This window comes from Narcine bancroftii, chromosome 3 (assembly GCF_036971445.1).
Source record: "Narcine bancroftii isolate sNarBan1 chromosome 3, sNarBan1.hap1, whole genome shotgun sequence".
In the NCBI taxonomy this organism is placed as follows: domain Eukaryota; kingdom Metazoa; phylum Chordata; class Chondrichthyes; order Torpediniformes; family Narcinidae; genus Narcine; species Narcine bancroftii.
The window spans coordinates 230,050,546-230,070,938 of NC_091471.1; the positions used below are offsets into that span (position 1 = coordinate 230,050,546).

The window sequence follows — 20,393 nt, forward strand, 5'->3', positions numbered from 1 at the left end:
ATATGATGCTGCCGTTACGTGCCCTACCCAGTCTCTCCTTAATTTCTTGTGTTCCACTTCAGTTAGATGTGTTTCCTGCACGAATGCTATATCAATTTTTTCTTTCTTCAGCAAATTTATCAGCCTCTTCCTTTTGATTTTGTTATGTATTCCATTAATATTTATAGTCATATAGTTCAACATGGCCATATCATACTTTGTTTACCTCTCATTTCCGCTTCCTCAACACCACCTTTCCTCCTTATCCATTTTTCTTTTTTTGAACATACTGTAAGACAACACTTCTAAAACATAAAATATTTCCATTATTCCCACATCTAAAATTCCCTTAACCCCAAATGTCCCGTCCCCCTGAGTTGCCCCTTGTCCCTTGCCGGGCAACCACAACTCCCCTCTCCATTTGGATTGTGAACCCGCTCGCAAGCATCAACTGATTTCGCAGTGACTGTTATTCTCTCCCACCCAGCCCCCTACAGAAGACTTTTATCTTCACATATAACAAAGCTCACCCTCTTAATTTCCCCCTTACTTCCTTTCTTCCCCTTCTTAGTTCTTACTTATACATTTTTCTTCTTTATATGAAGTTTGTCATCAATCTTGTTCTTGTTACATCTCTTCATCTCTCTGTCTGTTTTGCAGGCGTTCTGCAAATTCTCGTGCTTTCTCCAGATTCGTGAACAGTCTGCTTTGCTGCCCCAGGATAACTATTTTTAAGCACCGCTGGATATCTTAATATAAATGTATAGCCTTTCTTCCATTAAACTCCTTCCTCTTCTTCAGGAGCTCAAAACTTATGTCTGGGTAGAAAAAATTTTTTTGACCTTTGTATCCCAGTGGCTTTTTGTTTTCTCATTTTTCTCATTGCCTTCTCCAATACATTTTCTCTTGTCGTATATCTCAGGAATTTTACTAGAATGAATCTTGGTTTTTGTTGTGGCTGTGGTTTGGGACTAATGTTCTGTGAACCCTTTCTATTTCCATTCCTTCCTGTATTTCTGGCATTCCGAGAACCCTGGGGATTCATTCTTTTATAAATTCTTTCATATCTTTTTCTTCTTCATCTTCCTTAAGGCCCACTATCTTTATATTGTTTCTCCTATTATAGTTTTCCATTATATCCATCTGTTCTGGGTAAATTTGTACCTCACACTTGTTCGTTTTAGATTGGTCACAGTGTTTGAGCTACCGAAAGAAAACAGAGACACACACCGAGAGCACTTCAGTTTACACAAATCTTTATTACAAATCTTAAGCAGATTTCAAACTACAATATGCAAGCCCTCCCTAATCATACTTAACAATGCCTGGACTGGTCCCAACTGCCAAAGCAAGGCAATGACTGCACACTTGTAGTAGGTTGCTGGGGCGCCGGTAGCAGCTTCTTCACCTCCCCCGACCGGGACATTGCTCGGACTCTGGCTGTTCTTCCTTCTTGACAAGGGGTGTTCCCATCCCTCGGAGAGTCTAAACTTCAGCAGCAGGACCACAGGCTTATATACCCCAAAAACAATTAATCATGTGCCTTCTCCTAACATTTGTCAGTCAAAATCAAAACTGAACATACTATTCTACAATTTAGAAGATTAATTATTATGGAACCAGGATGCTAGGATTTCCTGGTTTATCTCGTAGATACAAAGACTTATTAAAACTTCTCGAGCAAGACAGGTTGTGACCAATTCGTCAATTTCAGGGTGTCGCATTTGACAACTGCTTTCCCTGGGCCTCACAGTGGAATTCCATTTCAAAGTGTATCTTCAGATAAATCCCCATGGCTGAGTTTAATTACATCTGCTAGTTCTGAAAGTAAGGTGACCTGAGTGTGGCCCCAGTGTCATCAGTTCCACATAAGCAAAAAGCATCTGGGCACATGGTTTTAATCCTCCATTACACCATCTTCTGAGCTAACAACTCCTGTGTTTCTTTAACTTTTTTATCAGTTTCTTCTAATTTTCTTTTTAAATCATCAACTTCCATTTCTACGGCTGTTTCTCATTCTTCCACCTTGTCTACTCTTTTCCCTATTTCTGTCATGACCATCTCTAATCTACTCACTTTTTCTTCTGTACGTTTTATTCTTTTTATTTCATTGAATTCTTGTGTCTGCCATTCTTTTATTGCTTCCATATATTGAAATTTTTTTATCTATGTACAGTCCATTCCCTTTATCTTCTATTTCTCTGTGCAGAGTTTGATGTTCTTCTTCTTCTTCTATGTCTGCTCTAGGGTTTGTGTCTTCTTCTTCTCTACCTTGTATCTGTGTCTCTTCTGACTTTCTTGTTGGGCTGTTTGTCTGGTATTTTTTTTATTATGGTGTCTTGATGTTGGTCTTCTTCTGGGCTGGTTATCTGTTGTGTCTCTGATTTCCTTTTTTCATTCTCCTCCCTCCCGTTCCCGTTATTTTCTGTATCCCTGCTGTCAGGTGTTTCTCAGCTGTTCAAACTGTGAAGTTCCATTCCACAGCTAGTCCCCCTCCCATCATCTTGGTCATACGCGGTTGCTCACCTGTTTGGCTCCGTGAGCCATCTTTGTAGTCCTGCATTCAGTGAGTCGCAACGCTGCGGGGTTTCCACTGACCTCAGGGAGCGGCCTCCTCTTTCCACAGCAGGTCTCTGCTTCTTCATACAGGTAAGGCCTTCACCTTTCTCTTCCAGCATCTTTCCTTCTTCTTTTCTTCCCGTTGTTTTTGGCTTTTCTTTCTTTGATGCCATTTCCTCCACACCTTTATTTTTTTATTTGTGGTTTGTGTGTCTGGGGCTTTGCTTTTTCTTTACTTTTTTCCTTTTCTGGAGAGGGCTGGTATTCTCCTACCGGCCACTACTCCATCACGTGACTCCTCCCTCATTTATTCATGATTCTTTATGCATCTTGCTGAGGCACACGAAAAGAATTTAATTGGAGGAGATTTTAATTGTTGTCTTGATCCAATTTTGGATAAATTACAAAAATCATTAACTAGGACTAAAACTGCCAAAAGAATCTCAACTTTGATGAGGGATTTTAATTTGATAGAAGTTTGGTAAAGGTTGAATCCAAATGAAAGGGATTATTCTTTTTTTCCTTGCAGTCATAATTCTTATTCGAGAATCGTTATGTTTTTAATGTCGGCAGAGTTACAAGAGTTATGCATGCAGAATATAAAGATAGGATTTTATCTGATCATCACCACTTTTGATGTCATGTATAATTCCTTTTTTTTTAAACTTTATTTATTCGTTCAAAATACAGATAAGCAACATATATAATAAACTAAACATGAACGATATATTTTATATATATATATATATATATATATATATATAAGAAAAAAAAATTTTAAAAATGACCCCCCACCCTTTTCAGCCAACTCTCCTAAGGAGAGCCATAAAGAAAGAAAAAGAAAAATTAAGCATACATATTAAGATCTAATCAATGTAAATCAAAATGTAAATATTCTGAAGATAACAACCACTTATTAATAAAAAAAACTATAGTTATCACGTGAAACATACATATGATTTTTTCCATTATTAAACAATATTTCATCTCATTATGCCATCTATTAACATCAATCATAATTGTATCTTTCCACGTACTAACAATACATTGTTTTTGCTACAGATAATGCTAAATATACAAAAGCAAGTTGAAATTTATCTAATCTCAGACCTTTCAAAGGTTGCAAACTACCCAATAAAAATACTGTCGGATCTAAAAGTATCTTAATCTTATACAGGTATTCCAGAAACAATTGTACTTTCTTCCAAAAAGATTGTGTGTATGTGTGTATATTATATATATATATATATATATATATATATATAGTGAAAAAAGTTCCAACAGCGTTACCACATCTAAAACACAAATCTGATTCATGAAAACCATATTAAAAAAGCGACATCAATTTTTCTTTTTCTTAATATACGCCAAAATGCATTTACGCTTAATCAGTGTGTTTAAACCTCGAACATTAAAAGTAGCAAACCTCAACTTTGACATATCCACTAATATTACTAAGAACTAATAATATCTATATATAAAAACTAAAAGTAACGTATTGGACGTGAAAAAGAAACCACAAATTAAAGTCTAAATAAAATAAAAAAATTTTAAAAAGAAAAAAAAGATAAAGTAAAAAAAAACCAAAAAAACTACCAAAAGGTAGTAATCCTTAAACCAAACTTGGATGTGGATCACTCACCAGTGGCTGATGACTAATAGAACATCGAGCAAATATATATATTTCTTCAGTATAAGGGTATTAAAGGTTACGGAGAAAAGGCGGGGACGGTGTATTGAACTTTAAGATCAGCCATGATCTCGTTGAATGGCGGAGCAGGCTCGAAAGGTCGAATGACCTACTCCTGCTCCTATCTTCTAAATCTCTTCCTTCCCAGCCAAACAAAAAATAACAAGATATCATAATGACATAAAAATAAAGTAAGAATAAGTAAGTTCTATTCATCCAAGAGATTCCAAACTCGACGACCCCATTTCAGGAGAAATTAGACTCTTTCCATTCCCATTTCTCCTATTTCTTCCATTTCCAGAACAACCAGATTTTTCTTTAGGAGACAATGGTGGACTATGTCTTGGTCCTCGTACATCTGGCAATGAATCAGCAAAAATCATTGCTTCACGCTCATTCTCAAAAAACTGAGATTGAAAGTCTCTACAAAACACCTTCAACACTGCCGGATAACGAAAAGTAGACTTATAGCCTTTACACCACAGAACTTCTTTAACTGGATTAAATCGACGCTGACGCTGACTCTTGACTCCAATCGGGATTTTAAAAAACTCTACTATTCTGAATCATTAACGGAGCTTGTCGTCTCGCATTTTGCATTGCTAGACGAAGAATCGTTTCTCTGTCCAAATAATTCAAGCATTGAATTATCATGGGTCTCGGTGATTGATCAGGCAGAGGCCTTCTTCTTAAGGCTCTATGAGCTCTTTCCAATACCAAGCCTCCAGAGAAAAATTCTTGTCCCAATATTTGTGGGATCCATTCTGTAAAAAAACGAAGAGGATCTTGTTCTTCCATACCTTCCGGCAAACCAACAATCTTCACATTGTTCCTTCTACTTTGATTTTCCAAATAATCTACTTTTCTCTCTAACTCCTTTTCACGTTTTCGCAATTCTTTAATGGATTTTTCCACCTCCATCACTTTTTTGGTATTAGAGGCCACTTGCTGTTTACATTCCAAAAAAGCAGACTGAAATTTTTTTAAATCTTCAGAAAATATTTCCATTCGTGTATTAACTGTAATGAATTCTGACTTCATACTTTCTTTCATTTGAGCTAACTCTTGCAATATCGGCTGAGTAACGGTACTTAACAGTAGTTCAGAAAGACCCGACCCTATTTTCTTTAACATAGTGTCAGAACCAGATAACTGCAACTCCTGCTGCAGCTCAACAGCAGGCATTTTAACAGTTTTACTGCATGTTTGAACTCCCAACGACGACACCCCGACTTCCTCAGGAGGTTGATGCTGGTCTCCCCTCACAACTCGCTGTTGTTTCAAGAACTCACGGATAAGATCAATCTCTTCAGATTGAAGTACTGCCTGAGTGGTTTCAAACAATGGATTCATTTTTCTGGGAGCTCCCTCTGCCGTTGGCAGACTGCCAGAATCAGGATCCACTTCTTGGAAACGTGCACTTTCTTCCTGAGAATGAATAATTGCAGAGATATCCTTCTCCTGGTGAGCAGTAATCATTTTTTTTTCAGCTGCAGTTTTTCCAGGCCCTAAATCTTGAACACTCCGAAAATGTAGTTTCTTCTGTACTTGAGGTTTAATCTTTTTGCCATTAGTAGCCATAACAACTCCTTAATACTTTAAACTAAGTTTTTTAAAAGTTTAAACTTAAAAACAAAAAGTTAAAGATGGGTTCTTCAAAGTCTGGCCAGAGAGGTCAAGATTAAATGTCTGGGCTCTACGCCATCTTGCCACACCCCACCCCCCGTGTATAATTTCTGAAAAGGAAAAATTGTCTTATAGGTGGAGATTTAATTCTACCTTGTTGAAGAGTAGATTTTTGTGAATTTATAAGGGAAAAAAATGAAGAATTTTAGAAATTAATTCTAATTCTGTAAATAATAAATTTATTTTATGGGATATTTTAAAAGCTTATTTAAGAGGTCAGATGATAAGTTATTCAGCAAAAATTAAGTATTATGTTAAAAAATATACTATTTGGAGAAAGAAATAGAAAATTTTGAAAAAGATTTGCCGAAAAATCATTCCAAGAAAAATATGGAAAATTTAATTAAAAAAAGAAATTTTATTATAATTCAATACAGATGAATAGAACTAAAAAAAAATAATTGAGAAAACTAAACAAAAGTATTATGAATTGGGGGAAGAGCTCAAGGATTTGGCTTGCCAATTGAAGACAGAACAAGCTTCAAGGACAATTAATACTATTAGAAAGAATTCTAAGATTACTTATAAACCCCAAGAACAGAAATATTTGAATGTCTGAATGTTATATGAAATTTAAAGACAGGCAATGGAAACTCATTCTCTACCAGAGTATTTTTCAAATGCAATTATAGCTTTTATACCTAAGAAAGATAAAGATTTGTTGAGAACGGAATCATATAGGTCAATATCTTTACTAAATGTTGCTTATAAAATTATAGCTAATGTGTTGGCAAGTAGAATGGCTAGATATTTAACAAACTTAATTCATATGGATCAAACTGGCATTGTTAAAGAATGCCATTCTGCTGATAATGTTGCCAGATTGATTAGATTAATACATATATCTCAAAAGAAGGGTAATTTGGCAGTAGCAGTAACTTTAGATGCTGAGAAAGCCTTTGCTAGATTAGAATAGAATTATTTATTTAAGGTATTGGGTATCTATATTTATTAATTGGGTTAAAACTTTATATAAAAATTCCTTGCTAAGGTTGTGACTAATGGACACATTTCTTCTGCTTTTCCATTAACTTGATCAAGTGGACAAGAATGTCCATTATCTCCTGTTTTGTTTCAGAAATTAAACCTTCAGCAGAGTTAATAAGACAAGATTCTAATATTAAGGGTATAAAAATCAGTCAAGTGGAATGCAAGATTAATTTATTTGCTGGTTTATATTACAGATCCTATGTTATTTGTATCAATTATATACAAGATTAAAAGAATATAGTAAAATATCAAGTTATAAAGTTTATTTGGACAAAAGTGAAATCATGCCTTTGGTTAAAGAAGATTATACTCAATGTAAAGGATCTGCTAGATTTAAGTGTTCAAATTATGGAATTAAATATTTATGGATTAAAGTTGATAATGATTTAAATAATTTATATAAATTGCTTTACTTAATAAAATTAAGAATGATTTAAATAGATAGAATGATTTATCTACAACAAAAAAATTAAATTCAAGTATCAGGAAGCTTTTGTGGAAAAGGAAACTAGCAAGAGTTTGTTTGGGAAAAAATGACTTGGAAATTTGAATTAGGAGGTTTGCAACTTCCTCATTTTCAGAATTATTATAGAGCAGCTCAACTCAAATTTATTAATGGGATGTTTGATTTGAATAAATTTCCAAGTTGGGTTAAAATAGAATGGATTAAAATAGGAGATTTTATGCAAGATTTTATTTATAAATGGAATTCAAAATTGTTCATAGGAATTAGAGACATCTATTTTGAAACATTTGATTGAATTATGGAATAAAATAAATTATGAGATAGGTCAAAAAGATGTATGTATGGATGTGATTTTAAAATTCTTAAAATGTTAAAAAGTTTAAAAAAAACTCCCCCCTCCCCAGACACACCCCTTTACACTCCTCTCCGTGGAGAAGAAGATTCACCAGTGTGAGATCACACATTTCCAGATTCAAGGACAGTTTCGTTCCCGTGTTATCAGACTCTTGAATGATTCTCGCACGTAAAATAATGCTGCTTTTGCCTTGTACCAATTGATCTGTTTCTGTAACTGCACTCCTGCACTGTGACTATTTGCTGGAGTACGTATGGCATGTCTAGCTAGACTGCTCCAAAATAGACTTCCTCACTGCACCTTTGTACCTGTGTTACGTGCTCCCATTTTTCAGTTCATTTTCATTTGTGTGGGACTGCCACTTGAAGGGAAGAAATGTAACAAAACCCTGCAGTCTTTAGAGAGTGACTGTGAACTGACAGCAGGCTGAAGACAGCATGTTCCTAAATTGGATACATCTGAAGGGAAAGCAAGTGCAGGTGGAGACACGTGACCATCAGATTAAAGACACCGTAGTGAGTTTGTTCAGGTGAAATTTGAGGATGCAGTGCTGTGAAACAGAGCTCTTGGAAGTAATACAGTCCTGAATTGGCCTCGTGTGGTTATAGACAAACTGTCCAATTTCCCCACATTAGAGGGGAATGAGTGGCGGCAACTGAATGGATACAGCACATGTAGTCAGGTTTGATCACCAGCTGAATCGCTTGCCACACTTGGTGTGTACCCACCGGTGTATCTCAAGGCTGGATGACCTGGTGAAGTCCTTCTTGCTCTTAGGGCAGGCAAAGGGCTTTTACCTGGTGTGGACCTGCTGGTGCCTCCGTAGGTTGGAGGTTTGGCTGAAGCCCTTGCCACATTCGGGGCAGGTGAATGGCCTCTCCCCGGTGTGGACCCGCTGGTGGGTCAGCAGGTGGGTGACCTGTGTGAACCCCTTCCCACATTTGGAGCAGCTGAATTGCCTCTCCTTGGTGTGGACCTGCTGGTGCCTCAGGAGGTGGGAGGACCGGGCGAACCCCTTTCCACACTCAGGACAGATGAATGTCCTCTCCCCATTGTGGACCTGTTGGTGGATCCGCAGATGGGAAGAACTTCTGAACCCCCTTCCGCACTCAGGGCAGATGAATGTCCTCTCCTTGGTGTGGATCTGCTGGTGAGTCAGCAGGTTAGAAGTCTGGGTGAAGCCCTTTCCGCACTCAGGGCAGGTGAATGGCTTCTCACCGGTGTGGACCCGCTGGTGGGTCAGCAGGTGGGATACCTGAGTAAACCTCTTTCCACACTCAGAGCAGGTGAATGGTCTCTCCCCGGTATGGACCCGCTGGTGGGTCAGCAGGTGGGATACCTGAGTAAACCTCTTTCCACACTCAGAGCAGGTGAATGGCCTCTCCCCGGTGTGGACCCGCTGGTGGTTCAACAGGTCAGAAGACCGGTCGAACCCCTTTCCACACTCAGGGCAGTTGAACTTCCTCTCCCCAACGTGGACCCACTGGTGGGTCAACAGGTCAGAAGACTGGGTGAAGCCCTTCCCGCACTCGGGGCAGATGAATGGCCTCTCCCCGGAGTGGACCCGCTTGTGGGTCAGCAGGATGGAGGACCGGGTGAACCCCTTTCCGCACTCGAGGCAGACGAACGGCCTCTCCCTGGTGTGGACCCGCTGGTGGGTCAGCAGGTGGGATACCTGAATAAACCTCTTTCCACACTTAGAGCAGGTGAATGGCTTCTCCCCGGTGTGGACCCGCTGGTGGGTCAGCAGGTGGGATACCTGAGTAAACCTCTTTCCACACTCAGAGCAGGTAAATGGCCTCTCCCCGGTGTGGACCCGCTGGTGGGTCAGCAGATGGGATACCTGAGTAAACCTCTTTCCACACTCAGAGCAGGTAAATGGCCTCTCCCCGGTGTGGACCCGCTGGTGGGTCAACAGATGGGAGGAATAAGTGAAGCCCTTCCCGCACTCGGGGCAGATGAATGGCCTCTCCTTGGAGTGGACCCGCTGGTGGGTCAGCAGGATGGAGGACCGGGTGAACCCCTTTCCGCACTCGAGGCAGGTGAAGGGCCTCTCCCTGGTGTGGACCCGCCGGTGGGTCAGCAAGTTGGAGGACTGGTTGAAGGCCTTCCCGCACTCAGGGCAGACGAATGGCCTCTCTCCGGTGTGGACCCGCTGGTGGGTTAGCAGATTGGAGGACCGGGCAAACCTCTTTCCACACTCAGGGCAGGTGAAGGGCCCCTGCCCAGTGTGGACCCACCGGTGTTTCATTAACTCACTCAACCTTTTAAAGTTCTGCTCACAATCAGAGCACTGAAACAGGTTCATCGCTGAGGGGACGAGAAGTTGTGACCAGGGGATAAATCAATGTGTTCAGCCTGATGGAGGCTCCTAGAAAACTGGGTAGCAGGTTACAACAACTCCGAGGCTAGGACCAGGGCTGGGTCCTGGGGAGAAGAATTCTCTGGCCGAGTGTTGCAAGCCCTGGAACCACAGGAGACCTCCATTCTGGGACCCAGTGCTGCACTCTGCTCCTGGTGTAAAATCGCCTTCAGTCCCCAACAAGCGCCTTACCCAGAATGCATTGCCAACTTCATTAGTGCTCAGAATGGCAGCTGCGGAGACCTTTGCCTAGGGCAGGGCATTGCGGTCAGAGAATCCTCCATTGATCAGACACTTCGATGGCAGCCACCAAAATCCCACCTTGGAAATGCAGGTGGGAGAATGATGGGAAGACACTAGGACCTGGGTTGCATCTGACACACAGGGGCCAATTTAAAATCTGAGCGAGGAAACCTTTCCCGATGCTGTGAAGTTCACGGACGTGATGTCTGTTGCTGACTGTAACACAATAAGAACAAAAGTAGATTAGTCCATTCAGCCCATTGAACACAGTCTGCCATTCCATCATGACAGATTTATTATCCTTTTCTGCCCCATTCTCCTGCCTTCTCCCCACTTGATTCCCTTCTTACCTTTGCCTTAAATATCCCCAATGAATTGGCCTCCGCAGCTGGTCGTGGCAACGAATTCCACAAATTTACTACTGTAAAGAAATTCCTCCTCTCTGTTCTAAAGGGATCTTTTGTTTCAGAGGGTGTGCTCTCTGGACGCAGATTTCTCCACCAGAGAAAACATCCTCTTCATGTCCACCATATCCAGGCCTTTCAGTATTCCATGACTTTCAATGAGGCCCCTGCCCTCATTCGTCTGATTCCCCAGTGAGTGCAATCCCAGCAAATTCTTCTTACGTGAAAATCTGTCACTCCAGGGATCATCCTTATAAACCTCTTCTGGGCCGTCTCAAAGGCCAACATACCCTTCCTTTGATATGGAGCCCAAATCTGTGCTCTCACCAAGGCTTCATAAAGCCTCATTACATTCCTGCTTTTAAATAAATGACCTACAGCACGGTCACAGGCCCTTTCAGCCCATGAGTCTATTCCATCCAATTAATTACAACTCTTGTACATTTTGAACAGTGGAAGGAAATCAGAGCACCCGGAGGAAATCCACGCAGACATGAGGAGAATGTACAAACTCCTTATAGTCAGCACCAGATTCGAACCCCATTCCCGAATGCTGGCGCTGTAACAGCATTTGCTGACCGCACCACCCCAATATTCTATATATTACATTGAATATTGGGGTAGGATTGTATTCTATCGAGGAATTGTATTCTATCCCTCTCGAAATAAATGCCAGCGTTCCACTTGCCTTGATTGGAGGAAGTAGCTGATTGGAGCAAGACAGGTCAAGTGACTGGAGGAGCAGCAGCAGTTAGAATATAAAAGGGACGAGGCAGCAGCAAGAAGCTGATTGGAGGAAGAAGCTGAGTATCCCTATCAAAGTGAGGGACTGTGTAGCAGAGCGGTCATCATCGGAGTGGACTGACTCAGAGTGGTAAGGCTCAACAGGCTTCAGGGAGAACAGGTAAGAGGCAAGGGATAGTAGGAAGAAAAGGCCACACTTTTCAAGGAACAAAACAGATTCAGCAGGTAGGGAAAGGGCAGGTGTTAGATATCAGTTACTTTGTTTCTCTTGTTATAAACATTGGGAAATAGCAGCCAAGGCAAGCAAATATTCCTCTTGTAGAATGTGAGTCGTCAGGGAAGCCAGCAGGATCACTGACCACTTCATCTGTGAGAAGTGCATCCAGCTGCAGCTCCTGATAAGCTGAGTTAAGGAAATGGAGCTGGAGTTGGATGAACTCCGGATCACTTGGGAGGTAAAAAAAAAAGGGTGATAGGAGTTACAGGGAGACTATCACACCTAGAAGGCATAGATGGGTGACAGTCAGGAGAGGGAAAGGCAACAAGCAGGCAGTTCAGGGTACCCCTGTGAGGTATACCATTTAGGATACTGTTTGACCTACTGGTGAAAAGACACAGCGATCAGGTCTCTGGCATGAAGTCTGGTTCTGTGGCTAAAAAAGGAAGGGAGGAGAAGACGGGAGCTGTAGTGATAGGGGATTCCATACTTAAGGGGATAGATAAGAGATTCTGTGGAAGAGATCGAACATCCCAGAGGATATGTGCCTTGCTAGTGCCAGGGTCTAAGATATCTCAGATCGAGGTCACAGCATTCTCAGGAGGGAGGGTGAGTAACTAGATGTCATGATCCATTTAGGGACCAATGACGTGGGTAGGAAGGGTGAGGCGGTCCTGTAAGGAGAGTTCAGGGAGTTAGGTGATAGGTTGAAGGACAGGACCTCCAGGTAGTGATCTCAGGATTCCTACCCGTGCCACATGTTAGTAAAGTTAATACAGCTTTACATGTAACTAAAGACATGGTGCAGGAGGGTGGGCTTCAGGTTTCTGGATCATTGGGCTCTCTTGCAGAGAAGGTGGGACATGTTCCAATGGGACAGTTTGCATCAGGACTAGAAGGGGGCTAAAAGCCTTGTGGGAAGGTTTGCTGGTGGGTTTAAACTAGATTTGCAGGGGGATGGGAATCAGAGTGCCAGAGCAAAGAGAAGAGTGGAGGTGGGAAAAGATGACATGAAAATTGCATGCACTGTTAGAAGTCAACGGGTTGAACGTGGTAGTATTGTAGGGAAGGCAGATGAGTTGAGACCGTGGATTGGCACGTGGAATTATGACATTGTGGCCATTAGTAAAACTTTGTTGCAGGACAGGCAGGACTGGCAACTCAATGTTTCGGGTTTTTGTTGCTTCAGATGCGACAGAACGGAGGGTGGGCGGGGGGGGTGGGGAGGGGGTTTGGAAATGAAAGGGGGAGGAGTGGCATTGTTCATCAGGGAAAATATCCCAGCTGTGCTCAGGCAGGACAGACCAGGAGGCTCATCTACTGAGGCAACATGGGGGGAGCTGAGGAATGGGAAAGGTATAACCACACTCGTGGGGTTGTATTATGGACTGCCAAATAGTCAAAGAGAATTGGAGGAGAAAATCTGTGACAGCTGCAGGAAACATAAGGTTGTGATTGTAAATGAGGAAGTTGGAAACCTAATTCAAATTACCAAGTCATTTTTTCCACTTATTGACTGGGACACCCATACTGTAAAAGGGCTGGATGGCTTAGAGTTTGTCAAATGTGTTCAGGAAAGTTTTCCAAATCAATATATAGAGGTACTAAATGGAGAAAGTGCAATACTGGATCTCCTATTAGGGAACGAGACAGGACAGGTTAAGGGGTACATTTTGGGTCCAGTGATCATAATGCTATTAGATTCAAGTTAAACATGTCCCATCGGAACATGTCCCACCTTCTCTGTAAGAGAGCCCAATGATCCAGAAACCTGAAGCCCACCCTCCTGCACCATGTCTTTAGTTACATGCAAATCTGGGCCTCAGGGTGAGATTCAACATTGGAGATAGTGTGGCGGCGGACATACTTGTGGCAAACCGGCCCCTCTTGTACTGGCGCATGGTGGGGCAGCCTCGAGAAGATGGCACCGTCGGGGGTCCTCCTTGCCTCGTGCCTTTAGCCCAGTGCACACCTCGGGGCGCGCATGGTATTTGAAATAAACGGTCGTTGAGAACCTCCAACGTGGTGCCTGTGAGTCTCTTGCATCGTCGCTGCCGCTACATTGGTGACCCCGACAAATCCAGATGTTTTTCTGGTCTCCCAGCATGGATCTTGCAGAGATCAATGCTGTCGCCGTGAAACTTCTCCCCTTCTGGACCCATCGCCCATGTACGTGGTTCAGTCAGGTGGAGGCGCAGTTTCACCTCAGGAACATTTCTTCAGACGCCAAGATGTTTTATCATGTCGTGAGCGTGCTCGACGAGGAGACTGCGGCCAGGGTGGACAACCTCATCCACAACCCGCCGGTCGAGGGTAAATACCCTGCCCTCAAAAACCTCTTTCTGGGAACATTCGGCCTCTCCCCACAACAGCGCCCCTCCAGACTCCTGCATCTAGACGGGCTAGGAGACAGAACACCAATGGCCCTGATAGACGAGATGCTGGCGCTGGCAGAGGATCACAAGCCCTGCTTCTTGTTCCGCAAGATCTTCTTGGAGTAGATGCCCGAAGACATTCAGCTCCTGCTGGCGGGTGAGGACTTGGCTGACCCACTGTGAGTCGCGGCCCGAGCAGACACAGTCTGGTGAACCAAAAAGAAAAATGAGGCCGCCCTTAGCCAGGTCACCTGCCCAGGAACCAGCCAGCTGCCAATCACAAGCCGGAGCAGCAGCACTCCACCTGGTGCTTCTACCACCAACGTTCGTAAGTGCATGCAGCCCTGTACCTTTTAGGGAAATTACTCGGCCAGCCTCCACTGATGGCTGCCACGGCTGGCCACGCGAACAGCCTCCTGCACGTGACCGATAAGTCCACTGGCTGGCGTTTCCTGGTGGACACTGGAGTGGAACTGAGCGTCTTACCCCCAACTGCCCTCGAGACCTGAGCATGGGGTCCTACCCTGCAGGCAGCCAATGGTTCCGCCATCAAAACCTCCGGCACCTGCAGGGTGCAGATCCAGATTGGGAAAGAGAAGTTCTGCTGGAGGTTCGTGCTGACCTCAGTGGGTACTGCGCTATTGAGGGCCGACTTCCTCAGGGCGCATGGCCTGCTGGTTGATATGAAGGGCAAACAACTGGTCAACACTCACACTTCCCACTCAGTCTGCCTCGATGCCATGGAAGCCTGCAAGCCGAAGATAGCCACCATCACCGCTCCCAGGAACAAGTATTCCAGCATTCTCGATGAGTTCCCCACCATCTTGCAGCCTCAGTTCACTGCCGCCATGCCCCAGCACGGGGTCTATCACTATATCTCCATGCAAGGCACCCTGCTGCACGCCAAGGCCAGGTGACTACCGCCCAAGAAGCTACAGCTGGCCAAGGAGTAGTTCTCCCATCTGCGGGAGATTGGGATCATTCGTCGGTCCGACAGTCTCTGGGCCTCGCCTCTCCACATGGTCCCCAAGTCTTCAGGGGGCTGGCGACCCTTCAGGGATTATCAGTGCCTGAACGACGCGACTATGCCGGACAGGTACCCCATCCCGCACATCCAGGACTTCACAGCAAAGCTCCACGGTGCCCAGGTCTTCTCAAAAGTTGACCTGGTATGGGGCTACCATCAGATCCCGGTCCACCCTGAGGACATCGGTAAGACCGCGATCGTCACCCCGTTCGGGCTGTTTGAATTCTTGTGGATGCCCTTCGGACTTAAAAATTTGGCCCAGACTTTCCAGCGTCTGATGGATGCAATGGGCAGCGACCTGGACTTTGTGTTCATATACCTCGATGACATTCTTATTGCCAGCCGTGACCACAAGGAGCACAAGATCTACCTCTGCACCCTGTTTGCCTGAGTTTGGCCTCATGGTCAACATGGCCAAGTGCCAGTTCGGCAAGCAGACACTGCAGTTCCTGGGACTGCAGTTTCTGGTGCCGCCCCGGCACCAGAAAAAGTCACGGCCGTGCGTCAGTTTCCCAAACCCACCACCCTCAAGGACCTGCAAGAGTTTGTCAGTATGGTTAATTTTTATCATCACTTCAACCCCGGTGTGGCCCGCATCATGCGACCATTATTCTCGATGATCGCTGCAAAAGAGAAGGTCTTGGTTTGATCGGAAGAGGCAAAGGCTCCTTTGCAGCAACAAAGGATGCACTGCCGAATGCCACACTATTAGCCCACACCACGCTCTCGGTAGACACCTCAGCCATGGCCATTGGGGGCGTGCTAGGACAGTAGGTCGATGGCCAATGGCACCCACTGGCTTTCTTTAGCAGGCACCTTCGACATCCGGAACTCAAGTACAGTGCCTTCGACCAGGAGCTCCTGGCCCTATACCTGGCCATCCAATACTTCCGGTACTTCCTGGAGGACAGGCCGTTCACAGTGTTCACTGGTCACAAGCCACTCACACAGGCCCTCGCTAAGGCCAAAGATCCATGGTCGGCTCACCAGCAGCGCCACCTCTACTACGTGTCAGAGTTCAACACCGACATCCGGCACAGGGCAGGTAGAAACAACATCATGGCGGACGCGCTCTCAACCCGCAATCCACAGCCTCTCTCTCACCCGACCTAAACTGCATCCAGCTGGCGCAGGCACAGAGAGAAGATGCAGAATCGCAGGCCCTCTGTACCGCCATTACAGGGCTCCGCCTGGAGGATATTCGTTTTCCGGGCACCCCGGACACGTTGCTCTGTGACGTTTCCACTGGTTCGCCACTCCCGGTAGTCCCTCTGCAGTGGAGGTCGCAGGCCTTCAGCATGGTCCACAATCTAGCATACACCTCGGTCAAGACATCGGTGCGGATGGTGGCGGAGTGGTTTGTGTGTAACGGGCTCAAGAAGGAGGTAGCCCAAATGGCAAGGAGCTGCACACAGTGCCTGGCCTCCAAGGTCCACTAGAAAACAAAGGCCCCGATTCAACAGTTCGACCCAGCGGTCAAAAGGTTCCAGCACATACATGTTGATATCATATGACCCTTACCGGTGTCCAGGGAGGCACACCACTTGCTGACTGTGGTTGACCAAACCATGAGATGGCCGGAAGCCATTCCCATCAAGGACACTTCTGCCGAAACATATGCCAGGAACTTGCTTGCTCACTGTGGATTGCCAGGTTTGGAGTCCCAGCGCACATCACCAGTGAAAGAGGCACCCAATTCACCTCTGCCCTCTGGACATAGTTGGCGAGCCTGCTGGGGGTTTAGCTCCACCACACCAAGGTGTATCACCGGTAAGCTAATGGCCTGGTGGAGCAATTTCATCGCCACCTGAAGACGGCCCTCATGGTCCACCTCACCGGTCCCGGATGGGCAGATGAGTTGCCCTGGGTCCTCCTCGGCATCAGGACACCTCCGAAGGAGGATCTGCAGGTATTGTCCGCAGAATTGGTGTACGGCACACCACTGTCGCTACCTGGTGAGTTCTTCCGCCTGGAGACAGCCTCCATGACCAACTACCCGACTCTATTGGCAGACCTCCGCAACAAACTTGCTTCTCTATCCCCCCCACCGTCCCCCCACCTCCTACGCACCATGGTACCCGATCAGCCTGGCTGCCCAAAGAGCTGGATGAGGCCAAATTCGCCTTCGTCCAGCGCGGCTCGCACACTACGCCCCTACAGCGCCTGTATGAAGGTCCATACAGAGTCCTACAGCGGTCTGGAAAGACCTTCACATTGGACATTGGGGTAAAAGCGAACTGTTTACGGTAGACCGCTTCAAGGCGGCACATCTGGACCTCGCTCAACTGGTTCAAATGGCTCAGCCCAAGCGTCGAGGCCATCCGCCGAAGTGGCGGGATGTGTATGCCAGTCTGGGGGCGGTTGTGTGGCGGCGCACATACTGGCGGCGAACCGGCCCCAGTTCTACTGCCGCACGGCGGGGCAGCCACGAGAAGATGGCGCCATCAGGGGTTCTCCTTGCCTTGTGGCTTTAGCACAGCGCGCACCCCTCAGGGAGACGTGATGACATCACCGCCCGCATGGGGGCGGAGCTCACTTTGCCCTTAAAGAGGTGCGCACGGGATTTGAAATAAACGGTCGTTGAGAACTTCCAACATGGTGGCTGTGAATCTCTTGCATCATAGCTGCCACTACAATATTGAGGAAATTAGAAAGGATCTAGAATGTGTAGATTGGAATAAGTTATTTTTGGGCAAGGATGTGCGAGGAAAATGGAGGACCTTCAAAGGTATGCTTCCTGTCAGGATTAAAGGCAAGGTGAACGATGGTTCGCGAGGGATATTGGGGATCTAGTTTGCAAGTAGAGAGAGGTATATAGCAGGTATGGACAACATGGAGTAAATGAGGTTCTTGAGGAGAATAAAAAATGCAAGAAAAACCTCAGGAAAGAAATCAGGAAGGCTAAAAGAAGACATGAGGTTGCTTTGACAAACAATGTGAAGGAAAATCCTTAGGGGTTCTTCAGGTAATATTAAGAGCAAAAGGATAGTACGAGACAAAACTGGTCCACTTGAACATCAGAGTGGTCGGCTTTGTATGGGTCCAAAAGAGATGAGTGAGATCTTAATTTATTTTTCCATCAGTATTCACTCAGGAAAAGTGCACAGTCGTGGGAAGTAAGGAAGACAGCAGAGAGCTCGTGGAATCTACACAGATTAAAGAGGCCATGCTTGGTCTCTTAAAGCAAATGAGTGTGATATTCCCTCGAGCATTGAATGATGCTAGTGCAGAAATTGGAGGGGGCCTGGCAGAAATATTCATAATCTCCTCAGCCACGAGGGCAATGCCGAAAGACTGGAGGATAGTTCATGTTGTTCTGTTGTTTAAAAGGACTCTAAAGGTATCCCTGGAAATTATACACTGAGATTGACGTCCATAGTAAATAAAATATTGGAAGGTATCCTAAGAGGTTGAATATACAAGTATTTGGATTGTCAGGAACTGATTATGGATAGTCAACGTGGCTTTGTGCATGGTAGGTCATTGAGTTTTTCTAAGAGGCTAGCAGGAAAGTTGATGAAGAATTTTGTCTGCATGGACTTTAGTAAGGCTTTTGACAAGATCCAACATGGGAGGATCATCAGGAAGGTTGAGGTAGTAAACTAGATTTGACATTGGGTATAAGGGAGTGTATCCAGAGAGTGGTAGTGGATGATTGCTTCTCAGACTGGTGTGTCTCAGGGATCAGTGCTGGGATCAGTGCTGGGACCATAGTTATTTGTCATCTATATCAATGATCTGGATGATAATGTGGTAAATTGGATCAGCAAGTTTGCAAATGGCATAAATATTGGAGTTGTGGTCAAAGTGGAAGGCTTTCAAAGCTTGCAGAGGGATCTGCACCAGCTGGATAAAAAAGGGCTGAAAAATGGCAGATGGAAGTTAATGCAGACAAGTGTGAGGTGTTGCACTTTGGAGGGTCAAAACAAGAAAGGACGTACACGCTGAATGATCGGGCACCAAGGAATGCAGTAGAACAGAGGGATATGGGAATAGAGATACAAAATCCCCTGAAAGTGGCATCACAGGTAGAGAGGATTGAAAAGAGAACTTTTGGCAAATGAGCCTTTGCAAATCAAAGTATAGGAGTTGGGATGTTATGGTAAAGTTGTATGAAACATCAGTGAAGCCAGATTTGGAGTATTTTGTGTAGTTTTGGTCACCTCCTACCAGAAAAATATCAATAAGATTGAAAGAGTGCAGAGAAGATTTTCTAGGACATCTCCTGGACTTCAGGTGCTGATTTACAGCGATAGGGTAAACAGACTTTATAACCTGATGCGTAGAGGAATGAGGTGAGATTTGATGCAAAACTATAAGGGGGCATAGACAGACATGGCTTGTTCCAACAAGGGTAGATTAGATACAAACCAGAGGACGTGGGTTAAGGATGTAAGTGGAAAGGTTTAGGGGGAAACATTAGGAGGAACTTCTTCACACAGAGAGTGGTGGAAGTGAGAAACAAGCTGCCAGTTAAAGTGGTGAATGCAGGCTCATTTTTAACATTCAAGGAAAATGTGGACAGATACATGGATGGGAGGGGTATGGACTGGTGCAGGTCAGTGGGACTGGGAAGAATAATTGTTTGGCAAAAATGAGAAGGGCTGAAGGGCGGCCCGTTTTCTCTGTTGTTCTATGGTTCTAGCAGAAGAAGAGGGTGAAGGGGACCATACAGAGATGCAGAGAGAAGCGAGATAATAAAACACTATTGAACATGGCAGAGGTTTAAGGAGAGGAAGAAGAGGTTTTGAGGGGATCAGGGGAAGAATTTCATTTTCACCGTAGTGGGTGGTTACAATCTAGAATAGACTGCCTGAGGGGAAAGGGTTCAGGCTGACACCGTCCATCAGAGAGATAAATAACCAACATTTTAGGCCGTGAGCCTTTTCTCAACATATAAAGAACATTCTAAAACTCCGAGTTAAACTGTCCTGTTTTTATTCAGATATGAATCCTTTAGTGTGACAAATGTAAAACAGGTGACGCCTCTTTAATTCATATGTTCTAAACCTGCCTTAGCTTAGAAACATTTTGGAAGGATGTTTTTGAAACTTTGTCAGTGATTTTAAATTTAAAATCAGATCTTTGCCTTTTAATTACTGTTTTTGGAATATCTCAAGAGGAGGATGGATTACTGACTTCCTGTCAGAGCCGAATTTTATCTTTTACTTAATTGATAGCCAGATGTGCAATATTGATAAAATGGAATGGTAATATCCCAGCTACACACATACAGGGACTAAACTACATTATGTCTTGTTTAAATTTAGAGAAAATTAGATATGCGATCAAGGAT

At 44.4% G+C, this 20,393-nt stretch overlaps 1 protein-coding gene across 1 annotated transcript in view; it reads right to left on the minus strand.

Annotated features, from left to right (window-relative positions):
• Positions 1-1,218: 1,218 nt before the first annotated feature.
• Positions 1,219-20,393, minus strand: part of LOC138758213 (zinc finger protein 850-like) — a 59,242-nt gene continuing 40,067 nt past the window's right edge. Inside the window, 1 exon segment of the mRNA XM_069926819.1 lies at positions 1,219-10,035. Coding sequence (XP_069782920.1) covers positions 8,414-10,035 — 1,622 coding nt within the window. The 3' untranslated portion in view covers positions 1,219-8,413.